The sequence below is a fragment of the Triticum urartu genome, chromosome 2A, assembly GCF_056163025.1.
Source record: "Triticum urartu cultivar PI428250 chromosome 2A, HENAU_Tu73, whole genome shotgun sequence".
Classification (NCBI taxonomy): Eukaryota; Viridiplantae; Streptophyta; class Magnoliopsida; order Poales; family Poaceae; genus Triticum; species Triticum urartu.
The window spans coordinates 637,582,516-637,598,702 of NC_141874.1; the positions used below are offsets into that span (position 1 = coordinate 637,582,516).

Below are 16,187 nucleotides of genomic sequence, written 5' to 3' on the forward strand. Positions count from 1 at the left end.
TCAATATGTTTTTTACAATCCTAATTAATTAGACCTTAACTAGATAGGATTGTAAAAAATATATAAAGTGATGGTTCTGAGAGAAGCTGGGGTGAGGGACGATTCTGGGAGAATCGTCGAAAAGAACTGGCATGAAGACTAGGGTGGCGACGAGGAAACAAAAGGGAGGGGTTGGGGGATCGGGTGTCCCCATGTGATGGCTATGCTGTTATTTTGGACATAACGGTGGAGCGCCTACATCACAGTTCACAGTGCGACATACCTGACATTTTGAAGCGAATCCGTAGCAGAACCGTCTTGACAGGAACGTCCAGCTGAGCGCGCGTACCATCGTTGCGACAACAGATTGAATTTTTTCCGTTCAAAATTTCCATAAAGACTGGAGCGTTTAGTTGACTCGTTTGAACGCCCTTTCACCTTTCCCGTCTGATGTATCCCGACCACACCGGTACGCCGCGGCATGGCCGCTTCCCGGTGTCGCTTACGCCAGCCTCGCCAGAAGCGTACACAGGCCGGCCCGGACGATTCCAAGACATCCGGACGACTGTGATGAACAGAAAGAGAGAGGTTTAAAGGCACGCGGGGGGAGCAAGAAATGGCCCAGCACCGAGGACCGAGCCCACGGACGGTCAGCGAAATCAAATCCATCCACGAGAGGTCATTTCCATCGTCGTCCGGAGACAAATCCCTCCGCCCCAAATGATTCCTTCGGATCATTCATGTGCGTGCAGTGCAGCTAAACAGCAACTTCTGAGCCGGTCCATGATGCAGCCTTTCTCTTTGATTGCACACATCATGGCGCCAGGCCAGCCTTGCCAGAACCAGTACGCCGTGCGGCCGGGATACGCACGACGGTTTGGCGTCGGCAGCGGCGCTTGCCCCAGAATGTGCTGTGCCTGAACAGAACCATGCTTGGAGTTATGCCAAGAATCATTCGCAAAGCAAATTCGAGGTTTAGTGCAGAGGATCAAAGTAGGCAAAACCAGATCGCTAATCAGCACCTGGTGAAGGACATCCTTGTTGTAAGAAAGGTACATGGATAATTGGATAGTGCCATCACGGAGAAAACATTAGAAGAATTATAAGTTTATTTCAACAAAAATCATGACAGGGTAAAGATCGCTTAGTTCCATTCTCAGCACTCAGAACCCGTAATATTATATGTACGACATTCCATCTACACAGCAAACAACCAGGCAAATGTTGGACCCAACAAATGGGCAAAATGATAGACCATGCTCGGGTGTCAGGAGCGAGTTTGAAACCAGGCAAACCTCACATAAATGAAGCTTCTTTGTCACTGCTGAAGATTATATGCAGAAAGAAGACCTAGGACTGCTGTAACCAAAAAAAGATCCAATAATAACTAAGAAATCAAGCTAAGTTCTTTTCGAGAAGAAATATTCGGGCTCAATTCCTTTAAAAAAGCAAAGCAATGCAAAAAAACAGTTCCCAATTGCCTCCAGCAACACATTAGCTATCAGATATACTCCCATACAATCAAATATAATACTTGTGCTGGTCATTTATATATTTTTTGAGTTACAGGGAATTGGTTCTCCCATGTAGTAAATTAACATGGTGACTCTGCAGAGAACACGTAGCGGAGTGAAGTTGTTCAACCCATTTCCTCTCTCACTGGCTCAGTCTAAAACAAGTCACTAACTGATAAAACTATTTGGTAATTTTACAGTGACTGATAATTTGAGGGCGGAGCATAATCTTGCTTCATGTATGATCTCTTAAATTACAGTGACTAATTCAGCAGTAATTCCGTACAGACAGTCAGAAACAACTATTCCCACCGTCCCGAAAAAGTGTCGCTGATTTAGTACAATTTATACTAACTTTGTGCTAAATCAGCGACACTTACTTTGGGACAGAAGGAGTACTTAACAGAGGTACAGCAGGCTGCAGATTCACTTTCGTAACCGATATAGAGTTGGATACTTGTATAGCTTAAATCTCAAGTGTGGACAACATGTTAAAACCCTAATAATATCTCTACCATACAGTTTCAACCTCCGCTATTCTCCATTTCATTAATACCAGGATGTACTTCCAACATTTCATCCAGTACAAAAATAGGATGTCTGTTCTGAGACTTCTGGTTTCAGCACTTTCTAGAAATCTACACAGTATGTCACCCTGATCAAGCACAGCGAAGAGAAGCAGTGCGGCTATCCAGCAGGTTGCAGAAGATCATCAGTAGATCCTAATAGTAGATAATGTAGATGCCAACAAACTGAGAGATTTAATGCATAAAGGCACCAGCATCATCATGCAAAGAAGCTTAAGACCCCATGGATAAATCTGAGTGGTGCTTGAATGAAGCAAATAATTATCCCAGCCAAGGACATCTCCGCAGGTGGAAATGTGGAACCAGTACCTTGGAAGCCACTCCATGAAGTTTCTCACACCAGAAGAAGAGATGCCAGAATCTCTCCCATTGTCTGCTCAGGTACATCAGTTCTATCATCTAAGTCTGCTCCAGACTGAAGAACAGCAGCATCCAGTACTAGCTTTCTCCTTGCAATTGCGTATATGCTTTCATCAACTGATTCCTTTGTCACTAACCTGGATAAAATAAATACTCACTGTTATCAAATTATCATCTTAAGAGTTTGATTATTCTTTTTTTTTTGTTTCTTATGTGACATCTAGTGTTCTTTTTCGACTTTCAGATCATTTGGAGTTCAAGCGACCAGTATCCTTCCTTTTTATCTGAACCCAATGGAAACAGACTATGCGGACTATGTTCAAAGGGGAATGGGATATTTTTTTAGCAGAGGACATCACATAGCAAAAGCAGGTGCAGATTGTATGACGCACATTTGAAAATAAAAATATCACCAGCTTATATAGTGCGAGGGTGCCTAACATTTTATTAAAGCGAAAGAAAAGAATTACTTCTGAAAACTACCAGCACGAGCCTCCATACTTTGAATTGCATTGGCAATGCAAAGGCAAAAACAGTAGTACCAAAAACAGAAAGGAAAAACAATCAAACTTTGTCTTGAGAAATGCAATACAATTAACCTAACTATATTCCAACAAAGATCATATTATCTAACTGCTAAGGACCAAAGAATCCGAACAAGGGTAAAAGAAAAAACTATAACCCAGAACAAGTGTAACTCGTACTATAAAAATACCATTCAAGAGCTTATAACATGCAGATGCTCCCACATTAGAACGAATGTTGTAGAGAAGTGAACCATTGTCGGAATAAGAAAAATATGAATACTTCAAAATATGCTCACCTAGTCATATGGCCAGAAACAGCAAAAATAGAAGCAGCAAAAATTAAAACAAATGTCATATTTTGAGCCGCACCTATAGATAGTGACAGGTTTCTGCTGTCCAATGCGATGGCAACGATCTTCAGCTTGCCGGTCCATCTGAGGGTTAAAATCCATGTCATGTATTATGACTGTATCAGCTCCTATTAGATTCAGCCCCTGACCTCCAGCTCTAGTTGAAAGCAAACATGCATTTATCGAAAGATCATTGTTGAAAGTGTCCACTATAGTCTGCCTTTCTATTACTGGGGTGCTGAAACAAAAGGGATTTTACCAGTTAAGAATTATAATACAATTTAATTCAGAAACTTGCTGAGGAAAGAACTAACCCTCCATCGAGACGCCTGTATGTAATTCCTATTACTTCCAGTGCCCATTCAAGGATATCAAGCATTGTGGTCCACTGGCTGAATATAAGAACTCGGTGACCATTATTTGCTAAAGAAGGTAGAAGCTCTGCTAAGGCCTGAACAAAAAGTAGGAATTAAGGTAAATCATAAATTGCACTTGAGTCCTAATATGCCTTGATCAAGGAAATTTTAGTAGTCCAGATAAAGAAAAAATATATAATTATACTATTGTGTGTTTCACTGTTATTCTTCTTTTTTCTTGGATAGGAACTGGCTAACCAGATAAAGAGAAAAAATGGTACCTGACATTTCGCCGATGCAAATACATGCTCGTCTTTTAGGGCACCCTTTGTACCAGCATCACCATGTGTAATCAACAACTGGAGGAGAAATTAAGAATTGAATGATACAAGTGTCCCACAAAAAATATACTAAGAACAAGCTAATTTAGGGCAAAAGGGGTGTGTTTCAACAGCAAAACCATCCCCTGCACAGTACAACTATTGACAAATAACAACAAATGCATACTACTTTGATGTCGCACTTAATTATTTGGCATGCAGAATGGCAGAAGAGGCTAACAAAGCAGGATAGCGAAAATCAGAAAGCAAATAAGACTCATTATAATTTAGTAAGCAAAGTGAATAGGAGGTGAAAGCAGCTGATTAGGAGAAACCAGGTAAAGAGAAATAACAATACTTGGTGGATAGCAAAATCATTGTAGTTCTTTAGCGCTTGGATTGCTCTGTCCAAGGAACATTCAAAGCCAAATGCGCCTTTAGGATACGTCAACCTTGCGATTCGATCAACATCTTTGTCGCTGTAAATGCGCCTTATAAGCAAAGGGTGATTGGCAATCTGTGGGAGCAATGAAAAACCCTTTAAGATGGAAATAAACATCTTCCTGAATTTTGCATCACAGGATATACTCACCTTACGCAACTGCATAAAATAGTTTGATATTTGACGCTTTGGAATTAATCCAACAACATTTTGAGGATATTGGCCAGAAGATTTTGCAGTACGAGCCTCACAAATGGCACGGTACTCATTTGCGGCTCCATTATAAGCTTTAAGCTGCTCTGATCCCATGGAGACAAAGTTAACCTGTCACACGCAATCAATGTAGTTCAAACAGGGAAGATCAACAAGAACATGCAATTGCTGATGACTAAAGATAAGTCAATGTACATGTTGCGTCTTCGGGACAAGTTGCTGCATAACATCCGACTTCAAGCGCCTAAGGATGAATGGCCCTAAGATGGACTTTATACGTGAAATTAACTCATGGTCTTCTGAATTCAATAGCTTCTTGAGATCAACTTCTCCTGTGGCAAATATATCAGGCATCATGAACTCCAACAATGACCATAGCTCCTGCAGATGATATGAAATTCAAGAGCAGCTTCTTGTAAGAAAATGGCCAGCATCTGATAATTAAAGGCAGCTGAAAGGATATGGAGTTTAAACAGTTGGGGGTGCACATTTCAACTATAGCCGGATGAACCCATCATAAATTCAGTGTTATGAGTATTCATCTAGGTAAGCAGCAGACATCAAACCATAAGATGGTAAAAAATGTGAAGTTAATAGTGTTGAACCACAAGCACTGTGTACAACACAGAACCATTAGATATTAAGATACTAATTCTAAATCATATAGATAAGAATATGATATTGAGAAACTTTAATCGGTAGCTACAAATCCTTAGTACACTTGCTGATCACACCTCCATGACTTTGTGAGTCTTTGACATGCAGGATATTGGTAAAATGTACCCAATCCATATAGTCAGTCCTTTACAGGTAGTGTTATGCTGATATGTCCTTTTATTTCTGTATCACACGGGCAGATGTATCGTGATATATTTAACTACAATGGCATCATAGGGTATCAGAGGAAAAAATAAAGCTTAAGTTGGACACTTGCATCAAGACTCACATGCAAATCATTTTGAAGTGGAGTTCCCGTCAGCATTAGCCGCTGACGAGCATGTTGTGCAACAGCCATAAGGTTTTTCCATCGGAAGCTGCCCTTATCTTTCAGCACGTGTGCTTCGTCCATCAATACACAACTCCATTTCCATCTTTTGAGTGCCTTGCGGTCATCCTTTTGTTGAGCACTGCATTATGGATCAAAGCAGCATATAAATCTTCTAAAAATATGCAGAATCACTAGTGAATCTCCATAAGATATTCTGTTTTTCCACCCTAAGGAACTACAAACCTCCGTCTTTCGAAGAGCGAGTAGCCAACAAGTAGGACATTAAATGGAGCTGGACATCCTGCTTTGCCTAAGGAACTTAACTCCTTTGAGAAGGCAGTCCTTCCAGCACCATGAAACATGATGATCGAAAACGAAGGACACCACTTCTTAAGTTCCCTTTCCCAATTTTCCAACACTGAAGCTGGGCAAACTATCAGGTGTGGACCCGGGTCATCATATAGATGTTGCAAGAGATTAAGGTAAGTCACAGCCTGTAAATAATGAGACCAAATTCAAACATTAAGAAATGAATAATGAACCGGCACTCAAGTATAGGGCAAATCCTACTAATCAGTTTATTCTTGGAAATGTCACAACAGGCTACAATCAGGTTACATTTTATAGTATGTGTGCATAATGACCAAAAAAACACATGAACAACAGTCCACGATAATAATGGACAGGGCGCAAAAACATCAAATTTGAACAAGCTAACTTATCATGCTTTAGTACTACCATATTAAGATGATTGGTTATTTTCATTTTTACTTAAAACACTGTAAGCTTGCTTACCTGGACTGTCTTGCCGAGACCCATTTCATCAGCCAAAATTGCTGTAGAAAGGAGAGAAGGTTAACATGAATAATAGTCTTTTGAGCAGGGGAAAGTTAGAACATGGTAAGAAAAAATGAAAAGAACCAATATGATCGTTGACTGGTACTACTCTGATAACCTCACAAACATAATGTATGTAATGCAAGACAACATCGTTTCAGTCTTTCAGACCAGCAAGCACTAACACGGTACATTAGCACATGACAAGACAAGGTTTTCTGTACCGCATGAAAATTCTGATAGTTACAATGTAAACATTTTTACTCGGTGCACCTTTACAGTAAATTGGAATACCTGTACCTAAATTCTATGAACCAAACGGTGATCTAGTATCCAAGTGATCTACATCAAGTTAGTTTCTAATTCATACAATACAAATGTAATGATCGAACAAGACTACCAACTGCTTGTTTCAGAAGACAAAGGTTGCATAAGGATTGAAAGAATAGGATGCTCAGTGACAAGTGCCATGTTATCATGTATTTACTACTTAGCGAACTAAATGCAACTGATCATAAACAAGTGGGGTGAACTCAGATCCATCAGTTTGATGTCATGGCTAGATGTTACTGATGAAAAGGAAACAATAGTTTAACAAGCATCTTCGGGTTCAAAATTTTAATTCACAGAAAATCACCTCCGCCGATGCCTTTCTGATGCAACAGTAGAAGGAAATTGACCCCCACAAGCTGGTATGGTTTCAGCACCGGGTTGAATTCCATGTCCTCGCTTGTGCATGCGGCATCCACATCTTCCTGTTCTCATATCCCATTGCATCAAAAGACAAAAACTTGATAGTTCAAGACATGTAAACTGCATCAAAACTGACAACTGTACCTGAGTGACAATCCGGACGGTGGAGGCATCTGTCTCAGCATAACTTTCGCAATTCCGTGCTGAAGAACCATACAGCTCCTGCCTCAGATCAACCGAAATCCGTGAGCACCTGCGCAATGCCTTCCCTACCACATCCCCTTCCACCTCCTCTGCCTTCACACTACTCTGCCCATTGTAGTCCCCATCTTCATCATCCTCGTTCTCCAACTCCGACCAGTTCACCCCATCATCCTCTTCTTCATCTCCTACCTCCACCACAGCAGCAGCCACAGAGCCATCACTGTCATCATCGTCCTCGATCACGAATCGGCGACCAGTGGTGCGGCGCGGCCGTGATGACCTCGGAGCAGGGTGGTCGGAATCATCATCTGCGAGGTCAGAGTCATCATCGGCGATGTCGGAGTCCTCAAATGCGAGGTCCAAATCTTCCTCTTCCTCGGAGAGGTCGATGGCTGTTGCCAGCCGTCGACCAGTGGAAGGGCGCGGCCGCGATCTCCTCGAAGCGGGGAGGTCGAAATCGTCGTCTTCAGGGTCCAAGTCGTCTTCGGGGACGAAGTCGTCGTCGGAGAGCGCCGCGAGGATGGCGGCCTTGGAGGGTTTAGGGTTGTGCCGGGAGGACTGGGTGGATGGCGTGGCCCGCCTAGGCGGGCTTTTGTGCTGGGGACGCTTGACCACGCGCGAGCTACTCTCGGCGCGGCGCGCCTTGGCGCTTTTCCCCAGGTCGAAGTCGTCGTCGTCGTCGGAGAGGACGACGGCGGCGCCGTTGCTGGCGCCGACGGCGGAGGAAGACTTGGGGTCGTAGCGGAACGAATCGATGGGAGGGGGAGGCCGCGCGGGCGGCTGAGGGCTCCGGTGGGGGCGCTTGAGGACCCGGGAGGGCTTGAAGGAGTGGTTCGACCACTCGTCGTCGGAGATCTCCTCGAAGTCCCGCCGCATCGGGGCGGCGGCTGCGGGCCTGCGGGTTCCTCTGGGGTCTAGGGTTTCGGGGGGAGGCGCGCGAGGGGAGCGGGTGTGGCGCTGCTCTCCTAGTAGGCGAGGATCCGAGGCGGCGGCGGCGGCGGCGGGGAGCGGGAGAATTGGGGGCGAAGACGAGGAGGCCGGGAAACTTTGGCGGCCCTAGCGAGTGGGGAGAACGGAGCGGCGCCGAACAGAGCGCCAATTGCCTCCCAGGAGGAGGACGATTCGTTAAATTTTGCCGTTTTCAGGGGTGGTGTTTGTTTTTTGAGATAAATACACCCGAAGTCATAAAACTTGTACGCGATGGTTAGTTTGATGCACAAACTTGTAAAATATATGTTTTCGGTCATCAAACTTGTACAAGCGTTCATATACGATCACATTTCATGTACACGGACGTATCCATGGGCTATGTGGCATTCCAGTGTGGCCAGGGCCCATTGTCATCCGCTGTAGCATGTAGATCTGCAGAGAAGCCTTTGACTTTTTTTATTTTCATATTAAGCCCCTAAAAATAAAATGAAAAAACAAGCGATGTGGGGTCTTGAAGCTGCAACATGCCCTAGTAGTCACACGTGGACAACCACCAGACTACTGATCATTCATGTATATGTAGCATGACTAATTTCTGTATCATATAAACATTGACTGAAAATAATTTTTACAAGAAATGTAACACGGAAAAAATGAGCACCGTGGCTTGACCATGTGACCTTGTGCTCAAGGTTAACTAACATTACCACCGACAACACAACACGTCCAGATGTAAGAAAACAATTTATATTCTTGTGTTTGTGACATTTAAAAAATATTTATGTGTTACAAAAAAGGTACGCGGCTTGTATTTGGAAAAATGTTAATCAACACAACACGTCCATATTAACATTTTTTCAAATACAAGTTTTGAAACTTATGTGTATTGAAACATATACTTCATGTGATACATATATGTTTTGATGTTTTAAATACTCCAGTATACATCTATGTTTTGATACACATATATTTTAAATACTCCAGTATACATCTATGTTTGGAGTATTTAAAAAATATATGCTTAATACTTTTTAAGTGTATGATTGGCATTTTTTTCAAATACAAGTTTTGAAAAGTTTTGAAATTTTTTTCAACTATGTTTTTAACATTTTCGGATGGTGCGAAACATTTTAAAGCTACACAAACTGTTTTATACATTGTATAGGCATTTAAAAAATGTCATGACCAGTTTTTCTGGAATGCATGAACATTTTTAAAATGCAACGTATCATTTTTAATTACACAAATGTGGTTTACAATGTTTATTTTTTTTAAATGTCACACACCTTTTTTTGTAACACATAAACATTTATTAAATATCACAAACACAATAATATAATTTTTTTTTCTTACATAGAACAAGAAGGAATAACAACATGAAAAATATTTATCCCATTTGATATGTTGTGTTGTCGAAGCCCGGTGGTAATCTTAGTTAACGTTGACCACGAGGTCACATAGTCGAGCCATGATGCTTCCTTTTTTGGGGTTACATTTCTTGCAAAATTGATTTTTCGGTCGTGTTTATATGATATAAAAACTATTCGTGCTATCTAGACATGAATGGTCATTGGTTTGATGGTTGTTAACCCAAGCCTAGTAGGGGCACGTCCCTAGTTTGTAACCGAACCATCCCTTATTTTTCCATTTTATTTTAGGGGCTTTATACATAAATAAAAAATCATTTTATTTTAGGGGCTTAATAAGTTAAAAAATAGGTGCATAATACGTAAATAAAGAAAAAAGCCTACAGATCTACCATGCGTGGTGGGCTTACAATGGGCCCTGGCCATGCTGGCATGCCACATAGGCCACGGATACGTCTGCGTACATGGAATGTGACCGTATATGAACGTTTGTGCAAGTTTGATGACCAGAAACACGTTTTTTACAACTTTGTGCACCAAACTGACCATCACGTACAAGTTCTATGACTCATGGTGTATTTACCTCTTGTTTTTTCCAAAAGAATTTGGAATATCTTTGCCTGGCGTGTATAAGTTGTGTACGTCACTGTGTTTGGAAGTCGTGGCAGAGCGCCGTGCTGCGGTCGACCGATGAGATGGACGGTGGACCGATGATTCTGATCTTGCAATTTGGTTCACCTTTTGTGTGTGTGCGCGCGCGCATTTGGGTTCACCTTTGGGCCGAGTTTCATTTTGCTTGGATGGATGAATCACCCAAAATGCTAGACTTGCGGGGAATGAGTTACTCACGTCCGTTAAAAACGTACTCCAGAGCAATTTACCGAATGATTTTATTAACAGAAATATTAGATAAAGCACGACTAGTATAGCAGTGATAAAACAGGTCATGCGATTTGACAAAGAGAAGGTAAACAGCAACTTCATATATGAATTGTAACTAAACACATCTGGAGCAGACAGTATACCAAGTTGCATATATGAAACATAGTCTAACATATCTAGGGCAAACACTAGAACAAGATACTGTAGCAGGGCCTTTAATAGAAAGAAGAAGAACACGTACGGGACAGCAGAAGCAGAAGCGCTGGACTTGGGGTCGGTGTCCTCGCCAGCCATGTCGTCGAGGAGGTTGTCGACGTCGGGAAAGAAGTCGTCGTCGGAGTCCGGGGCGTCCGTGACGAATAAGTCAGTAGTCGCGTGAAGCGCTCCCCAAAAACCTTATCACCCTTCTTCCGTACATGACTCAAAAGGTGCGGTTTCGGAGGCCTACTGTCCCGATCTGCGGTGCACGCCGCAAGCTGGGATGGGGAAGAACGTAGCAGCAGCGCAGTGCTTAGAAACTGTGGCGAGAGGAAGAAGAAGTTCTGATGCGTATCTCTGAGAGGAGCGACCTCCCTTTTATAGGCGCGAGAGAAGGAGGCGAGAGGCTGCGTCAGAAGCTGAAGGGAACGAGGGAGACGAAACGAACAGGCAGCAGGCGAAGAGGTGCGTCGTTCGTATTCAATCTCCACTACAGCAAAAACGTTTCAGCTTCCGCGTGACCTTTCGTATACCCATCGTGCGTGGCAAAAATTTAGACAGTGGCTCATTCCCGCAACCCGCGGCGTGTCGTGACGAGGCGTGGCGTGGTGTGGCAAGGCGGGCGGCGGAGGAGGAGCGCGCGTGGATGTCCCTCTTGTTCTCGTCCTCCTACATGTGGAGAAAGAGTCTCCCTTATAAAAAGGTCCAACTCTCTTTAAACTAGCAATGTGGGACTAAATTTTAGTTCCACCTATTGCCTTGCACGGATGGGTTGCATGGGCCTCTAGGATTTATTAGGAATTTCTAAAACTGGTATTGGGCTAGGCCCAAAATAGACAAAATTCAAGCAATCCCCACCTGATCCCAGAGGCACACAAAATTTGCCTTTGGTTCCAAAATACTGTTTTCTATATCGGTACTACAGTGAAGACTGTTAAGTTGAACTTCCACCTAGAACTCTATGCTACACTAGTAAGCAACTTGGACAGTGGACTGGGCCTTGAACTGCAAGTTTTCTGCGAATCTAGCTTCACATAAAGCCTTGACCGATACATGGCTACCGTGGGTCTTCCCCGCGGGTGGAGCTTGTGCGTCATACTCCGAGACCTTTCATGAGTTTACTAGAGAGAACCCTACTCTCATAGATTGCGACGTTTAACAATCAGACTCATATAGGTGCGTTCTTCAAAAGATGTTCTGCAGGACAACATCTCTGCTTCAATGTGCCACTTAGAACACATTAAGATATACATCAACCTGCCATGCAGATTAGAAGAGTATTGCATCTTCATGGAGTGGTATTGTTAATAGTAAGGATACTCTCCTCTCAGTTGACCAACAGCTTGTCTTCCACATCTAACTCACGGGATCTCCGATCACATAGACTAGCTTACCACTGTGACAACTCATATTGTGGGTCTCATACCCATCTCCCTCGATGCATTATCTATCACATTACATGATAGACCCTTAGTGAAAGGATCTGCCAGATTTTTAGATGTTTGGATATAATCCAATGCAATAACTCCGGAGTTTCTCATTTTCCTGATAGACTTTAACCTTCTCTGAACGTGTCTTGATGACTTCATGTTATCCTTTGAGCTGCTCACTTTCGTGATTACAGTTTGATTGTCGCAGTTCATAAGGATACCCGGTACAGGTTTCTCAACAACCGGCAAGTCATTCAAGAGCCGGCGAAGCCTGCTTCGGCCGTAGCTGTATCTAGTGATGTGAGTTCTGCTTCCATTGTTGACCTCGTTAAGATGGTCTGCTTGCAAGACTTTCAAGAAACAACGCCACCTCCATGAGTGAATACATAATCTCTTGTGGCCTTTATCACATCAGCATCTGAGATCCAGTTTGAGTCACTATACCCTTCAAGCACCTTTGGGTGCCCGGTGTAGTGAATTCCATAATTCGTAGTGCCTTTCAAATAACGCAAAACTCTCTCTAGAGTTTTCCAATGCACATCTCCTGGTTTTGAGACAAACCGACTCAGTTTGCTAACAGCAAAAGAGATGTCAGGTCTTGTAGCACTGGCTAAGTACATAAGCGAGCCAATAATCTAAGAATATTTCAATTGATCCCTAGCAATTCTTCGATTCTTTCGAAGTAACACACTCGCATCATATGGTGTTGCAGAGGGCTTGCAGTCACTATAGCCAAAGCGACTCAATATCTTTTCCACATAGTGAGATTGAAGCAATGTAATCCCGCCATCATCGTCTCTCAACAACTTAATGTTCAGAATGACATCAGCCACTCCTAAATCCTTCATCTCAAAACAACGAGATAGGAAATCCTTGACCTCCTTAATAACATTCAGATTTGTTCCGAAAATCAGTATATCGTCAACATACAAGCAAAGGATAACTCCCTCGCCCCCACCATGGCGATAGTACACACATTTGTCAGCTTCGTTTACAACAAAGCCTGCAAGTGTTAAAGTTCTTTCAAACTTCTCATGCCACTGTTTGGGTGCTTGCTTGAGTCCATACAAAGACTTCGGCAACTTGCACACTTTTCCTTCCTGACCATCTAGTATGAACCCATCTGGTTGTTCCATATAAATTTCCTCGTCCAACTCTCCATTTAGGAAAGCAGTTTTAACATCCATTTGATGAACGAGAAGACCATGTGAGGCAGCTAGTGAAAGTGGAACTCGAATAGTGGCTAGTCGAGCCACGGGTGAGTAAGTATCAAAGAAGTCTTCACCTTCCTTTTGGGTATAACCCTTAGCCACAAGTCGAGCCTTGTACTTTTCAATAGTACTATCAGGCCTAAGTTTCTTCTTGAATACCCATTTGCATCCTATAGGTTTGCACCCATAAGGACGATCAGTTATCTCCCAACTTTCATTCGCCAAGATAGAATCCATCTCGCTACGAACCGCTTCCTTTCAGTAGTCAGCATCTTCATATGCATAGGCCTCTGAAATAGAACTGGGAGTGTCATCTATGAGATACACAAGAAAATCATCACAAAAGGACTTTGCAGTCCTCTGTCTCTTGCTCCTAGTAGGAACTTCATTGTTCTCCTCCACAGGACTTTCAAAGTGTTCCATCGAAATGATGGGTTCGGTAATTGTAACTGGTTCCTGATTCGATGAACTAGGCATCTCCTGATTAGATGAGGTAGTCATATCCTTCATGGGAAAGATATATTCAAAGAAAGTCACATCATTCGACTCCATGATCATACCGACATGCATGTCAGGTACTTCAGATTTTACAACCAAGAATCTATAACCTATGCTATGAAAAGCATATCCCAGGAAAACACAATCCACGGTCTTTGGTCCAAGCTTGCACTTCTTTGGAATTGGCATATTGACTTTCGCCAAACAACCACAGGTTCGTAGATAAGAGAGCTTTAATCTTTTCTTCTCCCTCGAATGGAGTTATCTCTTTATTCTTTGTGGGAACTCGGTTTAGGACATGACATGCAGTCAATATCGCCCCCCCACCATTCCTTGGAGAGACCCGATGTGTCTAACATGGCGTTAACCAAATCAGTTAGAGTACGGTTCTTTCTTTCGGCTACCCTATTTGACTGAGGTGAATATGGAGGCGTCCTCTCATGGATTATACCATGTTCCGCACAAAAGGCATCAAATTCATTGGAAAAATACTCTCCACCACGGTCGGACCTAAGCCTCTTGATTTTCCGATCAAGTTGGTTTTCCACTTCAGCTTTATAGATCTTGAAAAAGTTTAAAGCCTCATCCTTAGATTTCAGAAGATACACATGGCAGTATCTAGTGGAGTCGTCAATTAACGTCATGAAATATTTCTTTCCACCTTTTCTCAAAACACCATTCATTTCACATAGATCTGAATGTATGAGCTCTAGTGGTGCAAGATTTCTCGTTTCCGCAGTCGAGTGAGACTTACGAGGTTGCTTATCTTGCACACAAACTTGACACTTAGATCCCTTGACAGTGGTGAAACTAGGGATTAAGTTCAACTTCGCTAGTCGTGACATGCAACCGAAGTTAACATGACAAAGACGTGAATGCCACACATTTGATTCACTATTGTTGCAAACATGATTAACAACTTTATTGCAAATGCCTGACAAGGATAAATGAAACAGGCCTCCTGACTCATAGCCTTTACCAACAAAGGTTCCATACTTGGATATTACAAATTTATTTGACTCAAAGACAAGCTTATAGCCATCTCTACACAGAAGAGATCCGCTAACAAGATTTTTATTGACGGAGGGGACATAATGAACGTTCTTCAGCGGCACGATCTTCCCCGAAGTAAACTTCAGATCGACCATGCCAGCACCATAAACAGAAGCACTTGAACCGTTGCCCATCAGCACGGTTGAAGTCCCTGCGGTCTGATATGCCAAAAACATGGAAATATCACCGCATACATGCACATTAGCACCCGTGTCAATCAACCAATCAGGAGAATGACATACTAAAAGAATAGTGGGAAATATACCATACCCAGCATCCTTCATGTCAGTGTCTCCAATGAAAACATTATCGGTCTTGCCGCCTTTCCCAGGATGACGCTTGTCATAGCGATTTGGGCAACTAGGAGCCCAATGATCAGGATCCCCACACACATGACAAACACCTTTCTTCTTGTCATTCTTCTTCTTGAAGTTCGTGTGTTGCACAGCCTTGTTCTTCCCATCAAACTTTGCTTTACCATCAAACTTGCCCTTCTTCTTGAACTTGTGGGGCTGGAAGTTCTTCTTCTGTACCAAATTGGCACTAGATCCTCCATCAATACCTCGAGCACGTGTGTCCTTTGCTCTCGCCTTTTCTTCCACATCAAGAGTGCCAATGAGATCCGAGACGGAAAACTCCTGTCTCTTATGTTTCAGTAAGGTAGCAAAGTTCCTCCACGAAGGAGGAAGCTTAGTGATGATACCTCCGGCAACAAACTTGTTCGGTAGCATACAACTGGAGTGCTCAAGTTCTCTAGCAAATGACTGTATCTCATGAGCTTGCTCAACCACGGAGCGCTCTTTAGTCATACTGTAATCATAGAATTGCTCCATGATGTACAACTCAGTGCCAGCATCCGAGACCCCAAACTTGGCCTTGAGTGCATCCCACATATCTTTTCCATTATCAATTGACGCATAAGCATCAACTATGTTCTCACCAAGAACACTCAAGAGAGCAGCCTTAAACAGAGTGTCCATTTTCTAAAAAGCTTATGCCTGGTGAGCATCAAGCTCTCCTTCGAGTTTGCCAAGAGTGGCGTCATAGCAACTCATAGTTTGAAACCATAAGACTGCTCTCACGCGCCACCTCTTATAGTGGATACCCTCAAACATAGGAGGTTCCATGGAAGCAGCAAAACCACTTGGGGTAAATTGCCTATAATAAGGTTTTTGGATTGTTGGAAATATGAGGAATTTACCAAATGATTTTATTAATAGAAATACTAGATAAAGCACGACTAGTATA

At 42.7% G+C, this 16,187-nt stretch overlaps 1 protein-coding gene across 1 annotated transcript; it reads right to left on the reverse strand.

Moving 5' to 3' along the window:
- Positions 1-1,912: 1,912 nt before the first annotated feature.
- On the reverse strand, positions 1,913-8,480 carry ETL1 (SNF2 domain-containing protein / helicase domain-containing protein). Its single transcript, XM_048702775.2, has 12 exons — positions 7,311-8,480; positions 7,111-7,228; positions 6,432-6,472; positions 5,880-6,130; positions 5,595-5,775; positions 4,844-5,029; positions 4,586-4,759; positions 4,352-4,510; positions 3,955-4,032; positions 3,632-3,768; positions 3,337-3,555; positions 1,913-2,577 (listed from the first exon to the last, which is right to left on the reverse strand). The coding sequence occupies exons 1-12, from the start codon at positions 8,244-8,246 to the stop codon at positions 2,415-2,417; spliced, it is 2,643 nt and encodes an 880-aa protein (XP_048558732.2). The 5' UTR covers positions 8,247-8,480; the 3' UTR covers positions 1,913-2,414.
- Positions 8,481-16,187: the final 7,707 nt, after the last annotated feature.

What these genes read in the sequence shown, in the direction of transcription:
- ETL1 (XM_048702775.2), bottom strand. Translation starts at nt 8,246, where the DNA reads ATGCGGCGGGACTTCGAGGAGATCTCCGACGACGAGTGGTCGAACCAC. An exon ending in CACTTCAAAATGATTTGCAT is followed by an intron (nt 5,030 to 5,594) that starts GTGAGTCTTGAT and finishes TATCATCTGCAG; the next exon opens with GAGCTATGGTCATTGTTGGA. An exon ending in TTGTCCCGAAGACGCAACAT is followed by an intron (nt 4,760 to 4,843) that starts GTACATTGACTT and finishes TGCGTGTGACAG; the next exon opens with GTTAACTTTGTCTCCATGGG.